The sequence below is a fragment of the Carya illinoinensis genome, chromosome 1 (genome assembly GCF_018687715.1).
Source record: "Carya illinoinensis cultivar Pawnee chromosome 1, C.illinoinensisPawnee_v1, whole genome shotgun sequence".
Classification (NCBI taxonomy): Eukaryota; Viridiplantae; Streptophyta; class Magnoliopsida; order Fagales; family Juglandaceae; genus Carya; species Carya illinoinensis.
In genome coordinates this window covers 50,338,957-50,357,718 of record NC_056752.1, presented here as the reverse complement: position 1 = coordinate 50,357,718, position 18,762 = coordinate 50,338,957, and the positions used below count along the sequence as shown (strand labels likewise).

Sequence of the window (18,762 nt, the reverse complement as noted above, 5' to 3'; positions counted from 1 at the left end):
AGTCCTTTTCACTCGGAGATAACATATGGAGGGAAGTAGTAGGACATTGGACTATGGTGATCCGATGGACCAATGTGTACACAGAAGATAACCACATTAAGGTAAAAGCATGGCCCAAGTGTCGGGATTAGCCTAACCAAAACATGGCCCATTGCCAACGCTAAAGAACAATATTATTAATGAATGCTATTTGACACCTTAAACTTGTAGAAGATAATAGATATGTCAAACGGGCATTGGGATGGTGTCGGCACAGACCAGATAGGGGGGACGGATGTGACCGGTGACCACCACACCCGAAGAGGAGGAATTTTACAGCGACAATGCCGACTTGTCTTGGTCGATGATGTCGATCACTGCCCACTTTGGATGGCAGTAAGGTTCCTCCAACGTATGTGCAGTGCATGCACACAAGTTTGTCACATTCAATAAATTAGCATCGCCTCAACAACTCAAAAGGCTTAAAGGCCCATTGAAATTATAAATTAAAATAAAATGAACCAACCCGTCTTTTTCCTTTCTTCGTTTGCTAGAACTTGGTATAAATAATGGTGGAACCCGACAAAAAAAGAAGAAAAGAGAAGGATAACCATCCCTGGACTTCACAAGCTGGCTTCCTTGGGGAATGATGCTGACTGCTGAGCTTCTCATCAGACACCAGGCCCACTGCCCTGATCCATCACTGGAGTCTAGAGCATAACATTATTTGGTTAGGATCTCGTTGATTCTATTTTGTCTCAGTCTATGCTCAGCCCATAATAAGAGTGGCTTTGCTCAGCCCACCCAACATAAAATTCCTTAATATCTAAATCACACCCATTAAGTCACTAGATTTCAGAAAAATAAAGTTTGTAGATTAACGTGATTTGTTAAAAAAAAAAAGTTAATAATTTTATATCACAACAAATAATAGTAATAAAAGTTGTAAGAAACCAGAAATCTGGCGGCCCATACCAAGGATTTTGTGTTAAGCAAGCCCACGGCTACGGATCAAAGAGGTCCAAGAAGATACAGGGGGTTGGGCGCCCACTATCACAAGCAAAAGCCACGTCCAAAAGGCTCAATAATCAACACCCAAAAGCAATAAACTTAAAAAGGAATACCGTAAACTGGTAAAAGGCACACGACCAAAACTCCACAATTATACACACCTTCTGGCTTCTGTACCGCAATATAACTTTGCAACTCCATCATTCATTAAACCGAAATTTATATTTTAAATCAAATTATATTACATGAATGATATGTAGCGTAAAAACTTTCAAATAATATTTGATTGGAGTCTTATTAGTTTTAGACAAACCCTCTCTCATTCTCACCTTATTTGCAAGAGTGGCTGGCATCTGAGCCACCATGGCTAGGCCCAACTTTCATCGGCTATATCTATTTCACTGGACCTATCTCTCTTCGACCCTTTGAAAGAGACGAATAGATAGTTTTATAGTGTAGATAAGTTAACACTTTCATTCTGTCGTTTAATGCTGTATTATTGTGATTATTTACATTATCATTGCTTATAATGATTGAGATTTTTGATTATACGAGAGTATCACATGTCTAAAATTATGTGATAATTATTTTATTCTTATCAAATAATATTTAAAGATAATAAATTCATGAGTCTGTTATTATTTTTATATATTTTTTATGTATTTTACTGATATGATTGGTCAAAGCAATTATTTATATTAAAAATAAAATGATGCAGCCACTCATATTAGTAAGGTAGAGAAGGATTACGTAAAAATGACTGCACATAAATTTTTTTTTGTGAATTCATATATCACCAATCAACAATTAAATTTTAAAAAAATATAGTAAACTAAGATTTATTTATTGATAATATACCACCAATTAAAATTTTATAACATAACTATTAATAAGTTCAATGTTTCCTTACCAATTTTATCTCTGTTTGCTTAAGTTTCTAATCCCCACCAACCCATACTCGGATACAAAATTGTACAGTGTCTTTTACCCAAAACGCCATGCAAATTGCATGTTAGTTTCAGTAATCACGTAAAAATTAAAATATTAGTTTCATAAGAACAATCCCAATAAAAAAATAAAAGAAAGCTTCGCTTTCATATCGAATCTACGGGGCTCTAACTTCAATCTGAGTCTTCCTGTAAGAGTTCGCCCATGATTGAAAGTGCGCCAAACCCTCGAATCTCTATGGTTGGACAGTTTCTGCGCCTGAGATTTTTCGTGGAAAAACAAAAGCAAAACGATTGGACAAATTTGGAGAGAAAAAAACAACGTGCGGTCGTAAAAAGCACACGACCACAGGGCCACAAACTCCATGTGAAGGGACTCTCAGTTTCTGCCCCATACTTCCAAGAATAGAGTTGTCTCTAGGATTTCAACCAGATCTTTACCGGCACATATTATTAATTATTGAACTCTTGAATTTTTAATTACCTGTGCACACAGTATCAATCATTTGATCTGAATAATTTTATCAAAGTTAATATCTTTATTTGTTTTTTAACGTACTTTTACTCTCCACAAAGCCTATCTGATAACCGCGAAGTAGATGAGTTGGCAGGATCTTGGGAGTTAAAAGGTAATGTAGGATTTTGTTGGAGATGGGGCATTTTCTAAAGGGACTTGCATTTCTATCCACTTGGGTCCCATATTGCCCACAACTCTCTTTGTTATTTTTGTTGGTTCTCCACCTTTTTCGTTTATGAGATCCTCTCTTGTGCAATTCCATGAAACCCTCTTCTCCCGCAGAATCTATCTTTCCCGTGTATATCTTTTTTATTCTCTCTCTCCTTTCCTGCTTTAACTTCGCTTTACCTCCTCATATTCCATGTTGGGTCGACAACTTTCGTGAGTCTATTGCTGTTCTTATCTGATTTTCAACTGAAGTTTGGTTTTTTTGGTCTCTCTTGAGATTGGTTTTGATTACTTGAAAACTTTTGCTTCATGTAGCAAACTGGTTTTTCGTTCTCTGTTCTCTTTTTGGTTTACAGCCAAAAATTTCTGATTTTGTGAAGTGGGTTGGTTTTGGGTTCTCTTGAATTTTTGTTTTCCCACTAATTCTTCACCATGCTCTTTCTGCTGCCAGTGGATTTTTCAATGACACTTTCTACTTCTTTGGGGTGTGTTGATATTGTGAAGTTGTGAATTCTTCAGATTGATTTATTTTGCTTCCCGGGGAGGTCAATTCTAGTTTTTATGGTTGAATTTATCCCAAAGACTTTGTTTTCTGAAGCAAGTTGATCCTTTGTACATGTGGAGCTGTACTTGGCTTACGAAACATTTAAAGTATGCACTCTGGGCAGGCAGGTTTTTCGGTTTGTGACTGTGGGCTTTTTGGGGGGAAAATGGAAATGGGATTTTGATGTGAAGTTGATGAATGCATTAGCTTTTCTCAGTGGGGATAGTGGCGAAGAAAGAGGAGGATGAGAGGGGGAAAATATGAGGAAAAGTTGACCAGTCCTATGTTTCCCAGGCTTCATGTAAATGATACAGAGAAAGGAGGGCCAAGAGCACCTCCAAGGAACAAAATGGCTCTCTATGAACAGCTCAGTATTCCTTCTCAAAGGTTGACTTCTGGATCAGCATCCGTGTTGCCTATCTGGCCCAGTAACAGCAGTAGCTTGACTCCTTCGATGTCATCGAGCCATGTGAGTTCATATAACTTATGCCTTTCTGTTCTTAGTATCAAGTCATAGTCTACGTAGACAATAGGTTTCCATCCTATAAAATGATCCAAATATACTTGTGGTTGTTTAGCATGTAATCAAGGGAAAGCCTTATTTTTTAGATCTATGCCGTTATATGTCATTTAATTCGAATGAAATCCATTCTGTCTGATTGAACTGACTTTTTAATACTGTTACTGATCTGCCCCTGCCTCATCTCTCTATGGGTATGTTTTCAGTCTTCTTCGTTGGTTGTTAATTGATTCAATTGACTTGGAAGAAATAGTGTCGTTTGATATTTCTGGTTGCTCATGGAGAATTATGGATTTATATTTTATCTTTCCTTCGTTTCTGCTCTGGGTTCTTCAAGGTGGCCTTGCATGTGGCATAATTCTATCATTTATCACTTTTGATTGAAAGTCTCACTGCCTTTCACTAAAATGAGTTTTACTGAAAACGGCTAGACGATTTTGCATATACATGAATACATTTACTTGTCTGATAATGCCAAGTGACTCATCATTGTAGGTTGGTGTCCACCAAAGGTGTATGTTAACTCCGTTCTGTAACTCCCCTTCACCTTCTCGTCTGGCCGAGAATCCTCATCCTTCTTCTCTCAGTGGGGGTAAGTTGAACACTGTGATGGCAAGTCATGAACAGAATTCCCTGAAACCTACATGTTTCCAAACTTTGGATGCCACGGAGCTATCATCATCATCAACTTCCAAATGTGAATCCTTTCGTCCATACAATTTTTCCTGCTTTAAGAAATTCTCCTCAAAGAAACTTGGAGGTGAAGATGATAGAGATCTAACGTCTGGGCTAGGTATAACTCCACATTGTGGCAACTGTCAGTACTGCAGAGATCAGGAAAAATTCCCTCCATTGAGCTTAAGCACTTCAGTGAAACTTCAAAATGCTTGTGAAAAGCAGATAAATGGAAATGGCACCATAGATTTAAAGTGGATGGGATTCAAGAGGAAGCAAGCTGGAGATAATACGAAGGTGTTTAAGGGCAATGTAGCCCCTTTGGAAAGGTCTGCTCCAATCACGTCAAGCAAAGATAAGAATTTGGTTGATACGTCTTCTATCCCATTGGCTAGAGTTAAAACTTCTGAATCATTAAAGAGAACACGAGAATCTTCCAATCAAGAAGACAGAAGCAGTTTGGTACATAACTTGAACAGGCTAAAAGATACAAACTCGCAGTTTCATAAAGCTTGTGTCGCTGTGCAAGACAGAACAGCCTCCGGAGATGACATTGTAAACCCTGGAATAGGCGTAGGTACAGAAAATGTTTCAGAGTTGAGAAGCAAATCATGCTCAAGTCCATCACGTGGAGATGAATGTAGAAGCATTAACGGGCTTGTAAATGGCAATGAGTGTTCTGAAGATAAGAAATGCAGGTCTACAAAAGTGGCGAGCATTCATGATAATGCCTCGGATACCTATGTGGTGGAATCTATGCCAAATTTGAATGTTTCCCCCGATGATGTTGTTGGAGTGATTGGTGAGAAACTATTCTGGAAAGCCAGAAGAGCTATCATCAAGTGAGTATCTCTTGCCTGGTGATTGCTATGTGCATTTACTTCTGCTTATCTGTATCCAGTTATTCATGGTATGGTTTGAAGAATTTGGTAAATGGTTGCCAACTCTTCTACAACTTGTAGGAAGTTTCATAATGGATGCATCATTTCATTCTGATATTTTTCCTGGTTTTCATAAAACTCTCTCTCTCTCTCTCTCTCTCTCTCTCTCTCTGTGCACAAATCATTGGACTTTCTTTCTGGTAAGTAAACCAGTGACATAATAGAATTACAAATAGCAGTAGTTCCAATTTTCTCCTTCTGGAAATGCGAGAAGTAGGAATCTTGGATTTAAGTCACATCACAACCATTAAATTTCTATTTTTCATTTGAGCTTCTTTGCTGTTCTCATTTGTGCAATTTACTAAGAATATTGTATAGGAGTCATATTTTATCGGTGAATTTGGTCAGGCTGCCGATCTTGCTTCCTTGATTCACATAAACACATTGGCTTTACACCTCCAAACTTAATAACAATGAAAAGATCTTAAAGAAATATACGCTAGGACGATGACTTATTTTGTAGATGTCTAAACATTGTGCCTCTTATCCTCTTATCCTTCAGGGTGTCAGCTGGGCTGATGTGAACCTCATATAAGCTCTTTCAATGTTGCAGGGAGGGATCTCTTCCCCAGTGGCAGCATGTCTTTTTCTCACTTTTTTTTGTTTTTAATAAGGGGGATCATCTGATGATTAATTAGCTGGATATGAACACTTACCTAGTACAGTTTAGCAAACGGTATCCTGCTCAGCAATTCCGGTGCTCTGCAGAACCTATTCATGGGCCAATAAAATGGTGTTTCTATCTAGTTCAACAAATATTTTATTCATGTTTCAGCCAGGTTCTGGGGATCCAAAAACATTGAAATGATCTAAAAGAGATAAATATTGTCATCCATCAATACCATAATTCATAATATATAAGAGCATTTTGAGTGGTCAGATAGTGACAATCTATCTTAAACCGTAGCCAGTGTTAAGCATATGGGTTTCTAAGGAGGGCTTAATCTTGTTCAAATTGCTATTTTCTCAATCATCAATCTAACACTAAAATTAGAAGTCAATTTTGGGATTTGCAGATTACAGCTTCTTGTTTTGGGCATTTGTCAGTCAAGATCATTCTTCAGCTCTTTTTAATCAGCGACGTTCCATTGCCTTTTTGCCTTTTGGATTAACAGTTGGCTTTCTATATTGGTTTTGCGAGACTAATCTCTCCTTGTTGGTGTTTTTGCCGTTCATTGTTGATCTTGATGAGACCATAAAGTTGATTCTGTCTAGTGTCACCTTTTCTATGTAGTTCCTTTCTAAATTTTTATGATTGCATGTTATTTAGTCTTTGATCCAACTTTTATGTTATTATTTTCAGTCAACAAAGAGTGTTCGCAGTGCAAGTGTTTGAGCTGCATAGACTGATAAAGGTAAGCTGGTCATTGCCCGGTCAAATTGCTTAGCTGTTTGTTCACTTCGATGCATTCGACTCTTACCCGGTTTATTCCATTCACTTTGTGGAAAAGATTCACATCTCTTTCAAATTGGTACAGGTACAAAAATTGATTGCTGGGTCGCCAGATCTATTGCTTGAAGATAACCTGTATTTGGGCAAAAAATCAATACAAGTATCTCCAGTTAAGAATTTGCCGTCTGCACATGTTCCAGAAGCACCTGCTCCCCTGATTGCTAGAGACAGCGATCATTCTCTGGAGTCAAACCCCAACATTGAATATGCAGACGAGAATGTAGTTAGAAAGTTTCCACTTCCTTCTATCAAAAATGATTCCAATAAAGGACTTGTTACCACACAATCTAATAATGGGTTTCATTCAGCAAATCCGCCTTTAGCTCCTGTGGCTACAAATACCAAGCCAGCCCCATGGTATTTCCACCCTCCGCCAGGAAATCAGTGGTTAGTTCCTGCCATGTCCCCATCCGAAGGACTTGTTTACAAGCCCTATACAGGGTCCAGTCTTCCAACTGCAGGTTTCATGGCACCAGCATATGGCAACTGTGGCCGCGTGAGTCCAGGAAGCGTAGACTTGTTAAACACTGTTTATGGTGTGCCAGTTTCTCGCCCAGGTTTTGGAATTCTCCCGGGTTCACCTCCTTTAGGCCAGTCATACTTTCCTCTGTATGGCATGCCACTTGTCAATCAATCTCTATCCAGTTCAGCTGTTGAGCAAATGAGCCCGCTTGCTGCAGCTCAGTCAAATGGGCAGAACAATCAGGCATCGGCTGGGGAAATAAACTTCACCATACCTCATCAAAGCTCATGCAACATGTCTGGCAATGTATCTCGGGTAATCTCAGGTCAAGTTGGGAAACTCCCTGCATCAAAAGAGAGTGAGTTACAGGGAAGTACAGCCAGTAGTCCTTCTGAGAGGGTTATAGGGAATGCACTTCCTCTCTTTCCTACGACGCCAACAGTTCAGGCTTCAGATAAAATTGCGCAAAATAGTGAGCAGCGGGCACAAGTGATAAAGGTTGTGCCTCGCAATCCTAGATCAGCAAGTGAATCAGCATTCCGCATATTTCGGTCAATACAGGAAGAAAGAAAACAATTATGACTAGTGTCTCGTACATGGCTATCAACTAGTAAGTAGTAACCACTGAGCCGTATTGAGCAGGACTTGAAAAAATTGTTATGCTCGTATTTGTATATGTAATCATTCTGTTTCTAATCAATGCTGCAAATATATATTTTTGAGAGATTGAAAAGCTATCAGTTTTCCAAGCGAATTTGAGTTAGCTTGATTAACCATTATTTCCCAAAGGTCTAACGTTGTCGTGTCATCTTACTATATCTTTTCGTAACTGTTGAATATCGTCGTCCCAGAAACATGTATTACCGTTACTTCGGACCAAGATATTTTCGAGTCCATTTTTGGCGCCTTCATCAAGCCTTGCTTAAAATAGTTTTTTAGGCAGTTTACTTCTTCGTCGGGTGACTTCCCTATAACAGATGCATCCCAGTAATGACCTCACTTCAAGATCTTTGTACAGATGAAATCTGCCTTTTCACACCCATCTTTCCCTTTTCAGGTTCAGGACGAATCTTAATCCGATATATTAATAATTATTTCCCAGATCATGGAATTGGAGGGTAGAAATATTGTAAATTGATCGAGTCAACCAACTCCTTTTAAGAGAGAGACCGGGATTGAGGTTGTTGACTTTTGAGAGGGCTACAGATTGATTCATTTTCTGCAGCTGCTTGTTAGATCATTCGAGTTCAAAGATCATTCACGAGTAGTTTTCTCGTACTTGCCTTGGGATAGTTAGAACTATCCCATCAATCTGTAAGATGAGAACTATGCTCCTTAATTCTCATTTCGCTCTTATAGATTGCATATTTATTTTCGAGTTGCGGATATATGTCTATTTTCATCTTTCCTTTCGACTATGAATTCTTTTTTCTGATAGTTTTTCGATTTCGATTTCGGTTCGTTAATTACTATCAAACAAACGCCACCCCCCAAAAATCAGAAATATTGGAATCTTTATATCCATTTGTAAGTTTGTCTTTCTAAACAAGCTTTATTATTATACCTAAATGTTTTGATCACTCAAGTCTACTTCCATTTGGCAGTCACCATTTGGTGCATTTGGAAAAGCTGTTTGAAACCCAATTCCTCTTTTTCCCCCTTTTCTTTTCTTGGTAGCAGGGCTATCCTCAGCTGCAGGTGATCACTTGGTGGGCAGAACTGACCCAATTGATCGGATATCAGAATTGCCGGAGCCCATTTTGCAACAGATTCTGTCCCTCCTCCCCATGAAACAAGGACTTCAAACCAGTGTATTATCCAAGAGATGGAGGCACGTGTGGACTAATTTCCCGGTTTTGGAATTTGACAGAACCTTCTTCGACTCAAAGTTTTCCATTCATTCCGACATTAGGGAGAGTATCCCAGAAAGACCAAGGAAAAGAGACGAACTATTTAATTTTGAGGACAAACTCTACTAATACACCGCAATTTCAAAGGCATAAGGAGGTTTACACTTGAAATATCCTTCCATGATCCGGAATTGGCGTATCTCTTTGACAGGTGGATTGGCTGTTTGTTAGAGAGTAATGTTTATGAGCTCAAACTTGGCATTCTTCTTTTGAGAAATGGAGAATGGTATAATCTACCCGGGGCTGTTCTAGCTGCAAAATCAGTAACTATGTTGACACTTTCTAACTGTAAGTTGAGGTTGCCCTACAGTGACATCAAGTTATTGTCTTTGAAAAAGCTGTCTCTAGTGGACGTTTATATCGAAGATGAGATTTTTCAAAACTTGGTCGCTAAATGTCCTATGATTGAGGAAATGAATTTGAGTGGTTGCTGTGGATTGAAAAGTTTTGAGGTTTTTGGTCTACTCAAACTTAAGTCAGTTGAGGTGAAAAACAGTCGTGAACTCGAGGAGGTTGAGATGCAAGCACTGATTCTTCAATCTTTTGAATACAGTGGGCGGTATAAGCCGTGTGAGATCAACTTGGCCCCATGTAAAAGTTTGAAAACTTTGAAATTATGTATGGCAGCCATAACAGACGAGTGGTTCCATGACCGTTTGTCTGAATTTCCACTCCTTGAGAACTTGGCCCTCAGTGATTGCAGAATGTTGGAAAGTATAAGAATCTCAAGTCGTCATCTTAAGAGATTGCTTTTACGTAGATGTGACTTCCTTATTGAAGTCGAGATTGATGCTCCTTGTCTGTGTTCATTCAAGTATAATGGTGATACAATACCCTTCTCATTAAATTCTCCAGCTCTCTTACAATCTGACGTCCATTTCTACCTCAAGGCTTGGTATGTTCAAATGATCGAATTTCTGTCCAAGTTTAATCATTCTAAAGTATTGACTTTGCAGAGTATCACAGGCAAGGTATGCCAAGATTAGTAATTTCATTCGTTTTGATTTAATTCCTTTCTATCCTTTTAAACGAGTTGTTTAATTTTGATATGTATTAAGATTCTAACATTTTCCTGTTGGTTTACCTTACTTGAGAAGAATATGGTTGTTCCAAACGAACTGAGGGAAAGCCTACTTCCCCCATTGTATAATGTCAAGCATTTGAAGCTGAAGATACATAAGCCTCTAATGAGTTGTGCAACAGAAGAACTTGGGAGAGCTTGCTTTGAATTTCTCCCCACCCAGAGACTTTATTCATAGAATCTGGTTTTGGCACAAAAACTTTTAAGGTATCAAACACTTTCATAAAGCCTGGCATTTAGCTTTGGATTCTTCTCCGCATTTTATTCTTTCTTCATACTAGGGAAAATAGGATCAATAAGCAACAAAATCATCAGTGTGATTAAAATCTCCTAGATTCAAATAAAGAATAATGGATACGAACTATTAACCCTTGTTCATCCTACTCTTGAACCATTATTGTATCCCCTGTTTCAACCCTTACAGCCACAATCTATAAGTTTAACGAGAACTAAAGGCACAACAATGATCTAAACGTTAAAACATCCAGACTTGCTCGTTCCAACAATGAGTTGTAAGCTATAGGAACTGATATATGAATGTTCATTTGCAAGTGATTAACTGTTTAGCACGCTTTGAAAATTGCATATATATATATATATATACTTGTTTCGGGAGGCTTTCTTTTGATTTTCTTTTTCGTTCTTTTGATTCACAGTGACGTTATTATCATTGCGAATTCCTATAATTTGTTGAGTATATGTTTGACCAACTATTTAAGACCACTTCATAGAACATGTGAGACTACTCACCATGGTAGATGCCAAAAAAATCACAGTGATCACGGCCACAGGTTTTATGTACTACCAATATCACTAGAACTTTTCCAAAACCTTGAAACAGATTGCTGAAGAAAAATATTGAATCCTTCAATTATTTTGACATTACTTTGCTATTTTTCTTTGAGGACAAATGGTTGGCATTAATGACTTGTTTGTTTATTTGCATCTTCCTCTTGCTCTTAATTTAAGTTCATATACAAGCAGGTGACAGAAAGAGGAGAGGACTCTTGCGGTTGCAGATCGGTTCCTATCATATATGGTGGAGGCACTGCTTACGGGAAATTGAGGTCGAGAATGTTAGCGAGGCTGAAGAAGGCAACAAGTTGACTAAGTTCTTTTGGGAAAATGCAAAGATATTGGAGAGGATAGATGGCCTAGACTGTGAGCTTTGAATCATTGAATCAATGGAGGCTGTGTTTCAGTGTTGGCCTTAGGTAATGAACTCGAAGCAGAATTTAGTGGACATTGCTAGAGTGTGGGATTCGCAGTGCCCGAAATGGTTATAAGGAAGGGAATGGGCCCTGTGGATTGCATGGGCGGGCTAAAACAGTTCGTGGGCTATCTTTGATGCTCTTATTTTGGTACATTTGAGGATGTTATATTAGTTAGTTTGATTATTATTTAATATTTTATTATTATTTATAAAATATTTGTGATCATTTCACTATTTAAATCACTTAAAACCTCACGTTCAACTTTTAATTTAATTTAAGAAATGATATTTATAATTATAAAATACATCGCTGTAATTTTTAAAAAATAAAAAATAAATTTAAATTTTTTATAAAATATAATTTTTTTAATAATAAATTCGACTTTTTTTATAAATATCTATCGTTACTGTTTAACTTTTGTGGCAAAACTGTCGTACGATTGGACGATGGAAATCCAGCCAGAAAGTAATTGTACCTTAAACAATTTTGTGAAGTTGTCTTGTCCCAATCTGTTACGGCTTTTTGTCACCGCCAACGCGAGCTTGGTTGTCACTGTTTTACACGTGGCATTAGTTTAACTTGTATGACCAGATAGAACTTCACAAACAGCTCATGCACGAGGCCCCGTGGATTTCATGTGTATGAACCATGGAGTAACAGATCAGGTGCGCGATCAACTTACTGGTTAGACAAGTTCCAAGACCTTTCTTTTCGTCATTTACGTAATTCTTAAGCCACCCATTAGTTAAGAAATTATTGGAAAATGGTTATAACTTACGACAATAACTATAAAATTCTATTTTTATTTTCTAAGAATTAATGAGATTTATTGTTAATATGAACCATCTCATCTCATTTTATATAATTATTATAATTTTTTTAAAATTTTTTATGTAAAATATAATAAATAATTTAATTTTTTTAAGTTTTAAAACAAAATTAAGATTAAATTATTATATTATAACATATTTATTTGACTTTCAATAAAATATTTTATCTTATTTAAACTATGTAATTAAAAAAAATCATTTTTTTATAAAAGATAATACATTATTTGTATTTAATATTATTTTAAAATATATAAAAAATAATATTTATAATCTTATAATGTGTAAGTCTCGTACACTATTTTTTTTTTAAAGTTGGTAAATAAAGGAAGCAAATGAAAAATTTATTTTTTTAATAATGAATTTTCTTAATTTAAATAGTAGTTCTGTTGATGAATTTTGGGTCTTTGTTTGCTCAAGAAAATCAATAGTAGTGTTGACCCAACCACATAGTAGTAGTTGGCTATTTGTGATTGTCATTCAATGTTACAACAATTGACTCTGGATATTTTGATTTAAATAAGAATCAATCAATTTTTAAATAAAATAATGGATGGTACTCGTTTGGATAAAATAAGAAGTATTTTGACTAATTCACTTGTCACACATAATATAAAATTGCAAACATATATTATTTTTATATTATACATTTCAATTAAAATGGAGAAGATCCATTCTTCTCCCTTTAAAGGATGCTATTCAATAATGTCTGCTTTAACGACTCTCCTTCTCTCTTAAGCGAACATTTGAATGTGGAGATACTTTTTATGGGTTGAAAGTAATTTCAACATGTTTTTCATCTTTCAAATAACAGTAGTGCTACGTACCCCCGGGGAATAACCCCGCCGCGGCCCCGGGGCTGACGTGGCTATCAAAATATTAATAAAAAAATAATAATTATTATTTAAAAAGAAAAAGAAAAAAAAAGGAAAGTAATGGAGAAAAGTAAACGGGAGGGGGGGGGGGGGGAAATTGATTTCAGTACAACTGCAGAAGCTCAAACTCGCGCAGAACTAAGGGAAACTTGCGCATAGCCTATACGTGGAAGCTGCAATCTCGCCAAGCAGCTTGAACTGACATTTTATCTTATTCTTCATCTGCATTTGTGGGTAAGAAAATATTTTTAACTGGATTTTTATGTTGTGCTTTCATCTGCATTTGTGGTTTCAGTATGTTGGTTTGTAACTGAGTTTTTAGTTGGGTTTTTAGCTCGATTTTTAGCTTGTTCTTCATCTGCATTTGTGGGTAGAGCAGCGTCTTTTTTACTGGGTTTTTATGTTGTTCTTTCATCTGCATTTGTGGGTTCACTACGTTGGTTTGAACTGAGTTTTTAGCTGGTCTTTAGCTGGGTTTTTAGCTTGTTCTTCATCTGCATTTGTGGGTAGAGCAGCGTGTTTTAACTGGATTTTTATGTTGTTCTTTCATCTGCCAATGAAAATAAGAGAATGATTTTTGCAGTAATTTTTATTTGTTCCGGGTTTGATATGGGTTTCTCATTTGTTTGTTTGTTTTTCCCCTTTTTTTTTTTGGGTATTTTTTATTGCTTTTGCTGTCATTTGATGACCAATTTCTCATGCCAAAACACTTTCTTTGTACATGCAAATGCTGGCTTTCATTTCTGTGCTATGGGAAAGATGTATGAATATTGACAATTTGTTTTGGAGGCACTCCCCTGATAATTTTTAATTTTTAAAAGTGTTTAAAGATGTTTGAAAAGTATTTAAAATAAATTTAAAACTCAAAAAGTGCATTTGCACTTATCGGTAAAGCCATCCCTTTTTGGATGCCCATGCCTATTTTCATTTTTGGAATGCCAAGAACTAATGTTTGGCATTACTCCAGGCAAAGATTAATGGAGTTAAGGGACGGTAGAGGTTAGCCTTTAAGACCAGTTGTTAGTTACCAAATGATGACTATTTAAAATCAATCCTCATTTCTATATTAATGATGATATTTAGTTCTTTGGAAAGTACATTCAAAGACAGATTCTTTGTGAAAAAACATCTAGGTTGTGGGGATTTTGATTGTCTCTAGTGTATCTATGTGGTACACTCAAGCACCATATAAAGCCGAACTAAGATCAATGGGAGATTTGTACGTTGGATTTACTTATGGAATAACTACAAAATATTTTTTAGGAGATGTAACATTGATATAGGAGCTAGATTTGTTGTTCCTAGCGAGATAAAGCCTCTGTTTTGTTCATGATATAAGCATGACTATTTTTTGTTGATGTGTATATTTATTGAAAGCTAGGCACTACTCATATTTCCGCTTATATTTACGCCCATGCGTTTCAGCCTCTCTTTGTTGAGGAGAATGATATATCACCACGTCTTTTTTTTACGTGTGAGATTTCTAATCATGCATATTTTTTCTAATCTCAATATTGTGTGTTAAAACTTGAGTACACGGGCTTTTAGATTTCAGGCAATTAATATTTGGAGTTCCACATGTTCATGGTCATTTTAACATTGTCGCATCTCTTTATGGTCAGTATTTATTTTTTGCTACTTCCATAAACATGTACTATGAAAATATCAGATTATTGACTGAAAATAGTAATTGAGGTTGTTACTTGTAGTTGCAATTAAAAAGTATTTCAGATTTCAAAGTTATGTTGAATTAATTAATTGGTGCCAGTTCTATTATATTTTAGGGCATGGAAAACGAGAATGAACAGCCAACTCCGCATACATTATCTAGCTCAAATCCCCCATCCGAGGTATGTATGTTATATAATAGAAAAAAGCAATTACGTTGGTACTGTTGATAAATTTTTCCCAAAATACACCTAAAACTTTATCTAATAACCCTGTTAGGCCATACCATCAACTAGTCAAAACATTCCAAATTACATGCCTGGTTACTTTGGACCAGTGCCTACGTGGTCACCAACTTTTCTACCATATCCGGGTGGTAATCAATATCCAATCAACATACAGGTACTGATAACTGATTAATCTGGATTTATTCTTAATACGTTGGCTTATTTTCAACATATGAAAAAATAATTCGTCGCCTAATTGCAGCATTTTAATTAATGCCTTTTATAATTTTTTGCAGAATGCTGGTTATTCATTTCAACATATCATGGAACATCCAACTCCTATCAGCACAAGCTCTGGCACGAGCAAAGCAGTTGGTTCAAATCCAGATAATAAAACTGATGGGGGGAATCTGAACAACCTTCTGGATCTGGTAGTGGTGAGAAATCTCAGAATGTCCAAGTGGTTGATGATGATTCGATTGAGGAGCCAAAAACGGAAATGGAGTTTAATTCCTTTGAAGAGCTATTAAGTTATTATAAGGAATATGGTAAAAAATGCGGCTTTGGTGTGATGACAAAACGGACTGAGAGGGAAGAAGATAATTCTGTTAGATACGTCACTCTTTCGTGTGCCCGTGGTGGGAAGGCCCGGAATAGGACGTTGAATATTGCTAAACCACGTCCGACAGGAAAGACGGAATGTAAGGCAAAGATTAATGCCTTAAGGCAAGATAGAGTGCTTCGGTTGACGACAGTACATAATATCCATAACCATGGCCTCAGTCCAAAGAAATCCCGCTTCTTTCGGTGTAATAGAAAAGTAAGTGATGCCGTAAAAAGGGTCCTAGATACAAATGATCAGGCTGGCATCCGAGCGAATAAGAGTTACGGATCTCTCGTTGTTGGCGCGGGTGGATTCGAGAATCTCCCATTTTTGGAAAAGGATTGTCGTAATTATATAGACAAGGCAAGACATCTACGACTTGGCGCCGGTGGTGCTGGAGCGCTCCGACAGTATTTTTTGCGGATGCAATACAAAAATCCTGGGTTCTTTTATATGATGGATATAGATGATGACGGGAGGTTAAAGAACGTCTTTTGGGCAGATCCCCGTAGTAGAGCAGCATACCAATATTTTGGTGATGTGGTCACATTTGACACCACATACCTAACGAATCGATATGGGATGCCTTTTGCACCATTCGTTGGTGTAAACCACCATGGACAATCAATTTTGTTGGGAGCAGGGTTGATTTCTAGCGAGGATACCGAGACTTTTGCGTGGTTATTCGAGACATGGTTGCAATGCATGGATGGTAACGCTCCGAAGGCTATTATCACTGATCAGGATAGAGCGATGAAAAATGCAATCGCAATTGTCTTTCCAAATACCCGGCATCGTTTTTGTCTTTGGCATATACTAAAGAAAGTTCCAGAAAAGCTTGGTTCATATGGTTCGTACAAAACGGGAATGAAAAATGCATTGATGAAATGTGTATATGACAGCCAACAGCCAGATGAGTTTGAAAAATGTTGGAATGAGTTGCTTACCACTTACAACTTGCATGAGAATGCGTGGTTGCATAGCCTATACGTTGAGCGTCAACATTGGGTGCCGGCTCTTTTGAAGGCATGTTTCTGGGCTGGAATGAGTACCACGCAGCGAAGCGAGAGTATGAATGCATTCTTTGACGGTTATGTACATTCTAGGACAAACTTAAAGGAGTTTGTTGACCAATTTGATAACGCGTTGAAGAAAAAAATTGAGAATGAAAATCTCGCGGACTTTCAGTCATTTAATGTCACTATCCCCTGCATATCTAGATCTCCGATTGAAAAGAGGTTCCAAGAGTTGTACACGATTGCTAAGTTCAAAGAAGTTCAGCAGCAAGTCAACGGTATCATTGACTTGAATCCGAAGTTACATAATTTTGTTGGTGCCGTAAAGACATATATGGTTGACGATGAAGTTTGTTTGGAAGATTTCACTAAGTTGGTTAAATATTTTGTGGACTTTAGTGAGATTGATGCAGTTGCAACGTGCTCTTGTGGATTATTTGAGATGAGGGAGATATTGTGTCGGCACATTTTGGCCGTGTTCAGGTGCAACGATATTAAATATTTGCCGGAAATGTACATTTTAGATCGATGGAGAAAGGATATTAAAAGGCGATACACTTTACTTAAAAGTAGCTATGACGAAGGGGAACGACGGCCAGATTCTAATAGATATTCAAGTCTGTTAAGTATCTGTTATCAGATGATTACCCATGCAGCAGGTTTGAGTAAGCATACTGAGGATGCGAGAGCTAAGTTACTCGTAATGATTGAGCTTTATCGTGCGAATGAAGAACCCCCATCGATGACTCAAGTTGGTTCCAATGTTGATAGTACGGCAAATGCCACTACGGTCGGTGGTGCTGGGGAAGTACACAGTCCACGTGTGGTTAAAGGAAAAGGCAGACCTCCATCTCTAAGAAGAGCATCCAGGATGGAGATAGAAATGCGGAAAGCCAAAGCAAAGACAAAGAAAGCACCAGCAAAAGGGAAGCGTAAAGAGGTGCATATATATATTAACTCCAATTAGAATTTCTTTTATAAATGAATTATCGTATTAAAATATTTTTTGATGTCTCGACATTTTTAGCGAGGAGGAGGAGACACCCAAGTCACGGAAAGAGAAGATACGCCAGCTGTGGAAGTATGTCGGAATTTGTTTGGCCCATCTCTGATGGATGTGTCTAACAAGCAGGTATGTTAACATTTTTACGTTATTATGGGTTCGATATTAATTATTTGGCTTTAGCATATTGAGTTTAAATATCAACAGCCAATTGGAGAAAGCGAAAGCGGTGCAAATGTCATTATTGGAACTCAGCCTCAAAAAATAATGATGCAGAGTCAGGAAAGCGTAAGTGATCTTAACTCATTTGCAATGTTTAATACTAATTCCTTGATCCAATATAATATTAATATAATGTTTAAATATATTAATGTTTAATATATTTAATAAGCGTAAGTGATTTGTGGTATTATTTAACTCCAATGTAAGTGATCTTAAATATATTAATGTTTAATACCACATTAATATATTTGTTGTTTAATATTTACAGATGCAAATTGACTTGGATGGCTCACAACCTTTGCAATGATCGGTTTATTGGTGTTTTAGATTCAGGAATTTGTGGTATTATTCTATGTTGGGTTGTATTGGAAAAAAATTGTCAACTATTGAGCTTTATTGTGTGTATTTCATTTTCGGAATTGTTGGAAAGAACTTGCACAATTTGTAGGATTGTTAAAATATACAGGTATTTGGATGGGTTTTAGGTTGTGAAATTTGATAAAAATCCGAATTTTGAGGTGTTGGAATGCATGTTACGTTCTTGAATGAAATTAGAAATCTCAGGTGTTATGCCTTTGTGAGGTGCTGGAATAAATGTTACGTTACTGTGAAATTTCAAATCTCAGGTGTTGTGCCTTTGTGAGGTGCTGGAATTCATGTTTTACGTTAGTGTGAAATTACGCTTATCAGGTGTTGTGCCAAAGTAGTTGGTGCTGGAAATTACCCTTGAAGAGGAGGAGAAAAGTTTTTGTATTTCCCTGTAAGTAATATTTGTGAAACAGAATTTTTGTATCAAGAGTTGTAAAAGGGGAATATTGTTCTTCATTCACTACTGACTCTATTTTGTACCAATATTACACATTGTAAAATAATCATTTGATTAGGTAATAGAGATAT

The 18,762-nt window shown here is 36.9% G+C and overlaps 3 protein-coding genes across 4 annotated transcripts; all 3 read left to right on the top strand.

Annotated features, from left to right (window-relative positions):
• Positions 1-2,547: 2,547 nt before the first annotated feature.
• On the top strand, positions 2,548-9,038 carry LOC122281641 (protein EARLY FLOWERING 3-like). Of its 2 annotated transcripts, XM_043093347.1 has the most exons (5): positions 2,548-3,635; positions 4,182-5,203; positions 6,606-6,657; positions 6,781-7,828; positions 8,899-9,038. In XM_043093347.1, exons 1-4 carry the CDS (start codon positions 3,411-3,413, stop codon positions 7,798-7,800), a joined length of 2,319 nt encoding a protein of 772 aa, XP_042949281.1. In that variant the 5' UTR covers positions 2,548-3,410; the 3' UTR covers positions 7,801-7,828; positions 8,899-9,038. The 2 variants fall into 2 exon arrangements, with proteins under 2 accessions (XP_042949281.1, XP_042949273.1); XM_043093339.1 differs by lacking the exon at positions 8,899-9,038 and having other exon boundaries at positions 2,549-3,635; positions 6,781-7,955.
• LOC122300849 (putative F-box/LRR-repeat protein At5g02930) lies at positions 8,209-11,684 on the top strand. The gene is given in 5 exon segments (XM_043111775.1): positions 8,209-8,275; positions 8,899-9,189; positions 9,192-10,099; positions 10,226-10,416; positions 11,194-11,684. Coding segments are annotated over 4 exon segments (1,428 nt in total). The 3' UTR covers positions 10,388-10,416; positions 11,194-11,684.
• A 3,228-nt stretch (positions 11,685-14,912) lies between these two features.
• On the top strand, positions 14,913-18,572 carry LOC122300841 (protein FAR1-RELATED SEQUENCE 5-like). The gene is made up of 7 exons (XM_043111762.1): positions 14,913-14,975; positions 15,073-15,195; positions 15,317-15,391; positions 15,472-17,580; positions 17,668-17,772; positions 17,851-17,931; positions 18,492-18,572. The coding sequence occupies exons 1-7, from the start codon at positions 14,913-14,915 to the stop codon at positions 18,570-18,572; spliced, it is 2,637 nt and encodes an 878-aa protein (XP_042967696.1).
• Positions 18,573-18,762: the final 190 nt, after the last annotated feature.

Bases quoted from the DNA above. Each gene is read 5' to 3' on its own strand.
- LOC122300841 (XM_043111762.1), top strand. From the start codon at position 14,913: ATGGAAAACGAGAATGAACAGCCAACTCCGCATACATTATCTAGCTCA. The intron at 14,976-15,072 runs GTATGTATGTTA...TAACCCTGTTAG, and splicing joins GCTCAAATCCCCCATCCGAG to GCCATACCATCAACTAGTCA. The intron at 17,932-18,491 runs GTAAGTGATCTT...TTCAAATCTCAG, and splicing joins TGATGCAGAGTCAGGAAAGC to GTGTTGTGCCTTTGTGAGGT.
- LOC122281641 (XM_043093347.1), top strand. From the start codon at position 3,411: ATGAGAGGGGGAAAATATGAGGAAAAGTTGACCAGTCCTATGTTTCCC. The intron at 3,636-4,181 runs GTGAGTTCATAT...TCATCATTGTAG, and splicing joins CTTCGATGTCATCGAGCCAT to GTTGGTGTCCACCAAAGGTG. The intron at 5,204-6,605 runs GTGAGTATCTCT...TATTATTTTCAG, and splicing joins GCCAGAAGAGCTATCATCAA to TCAACAAAGAGTGTTCGCAG.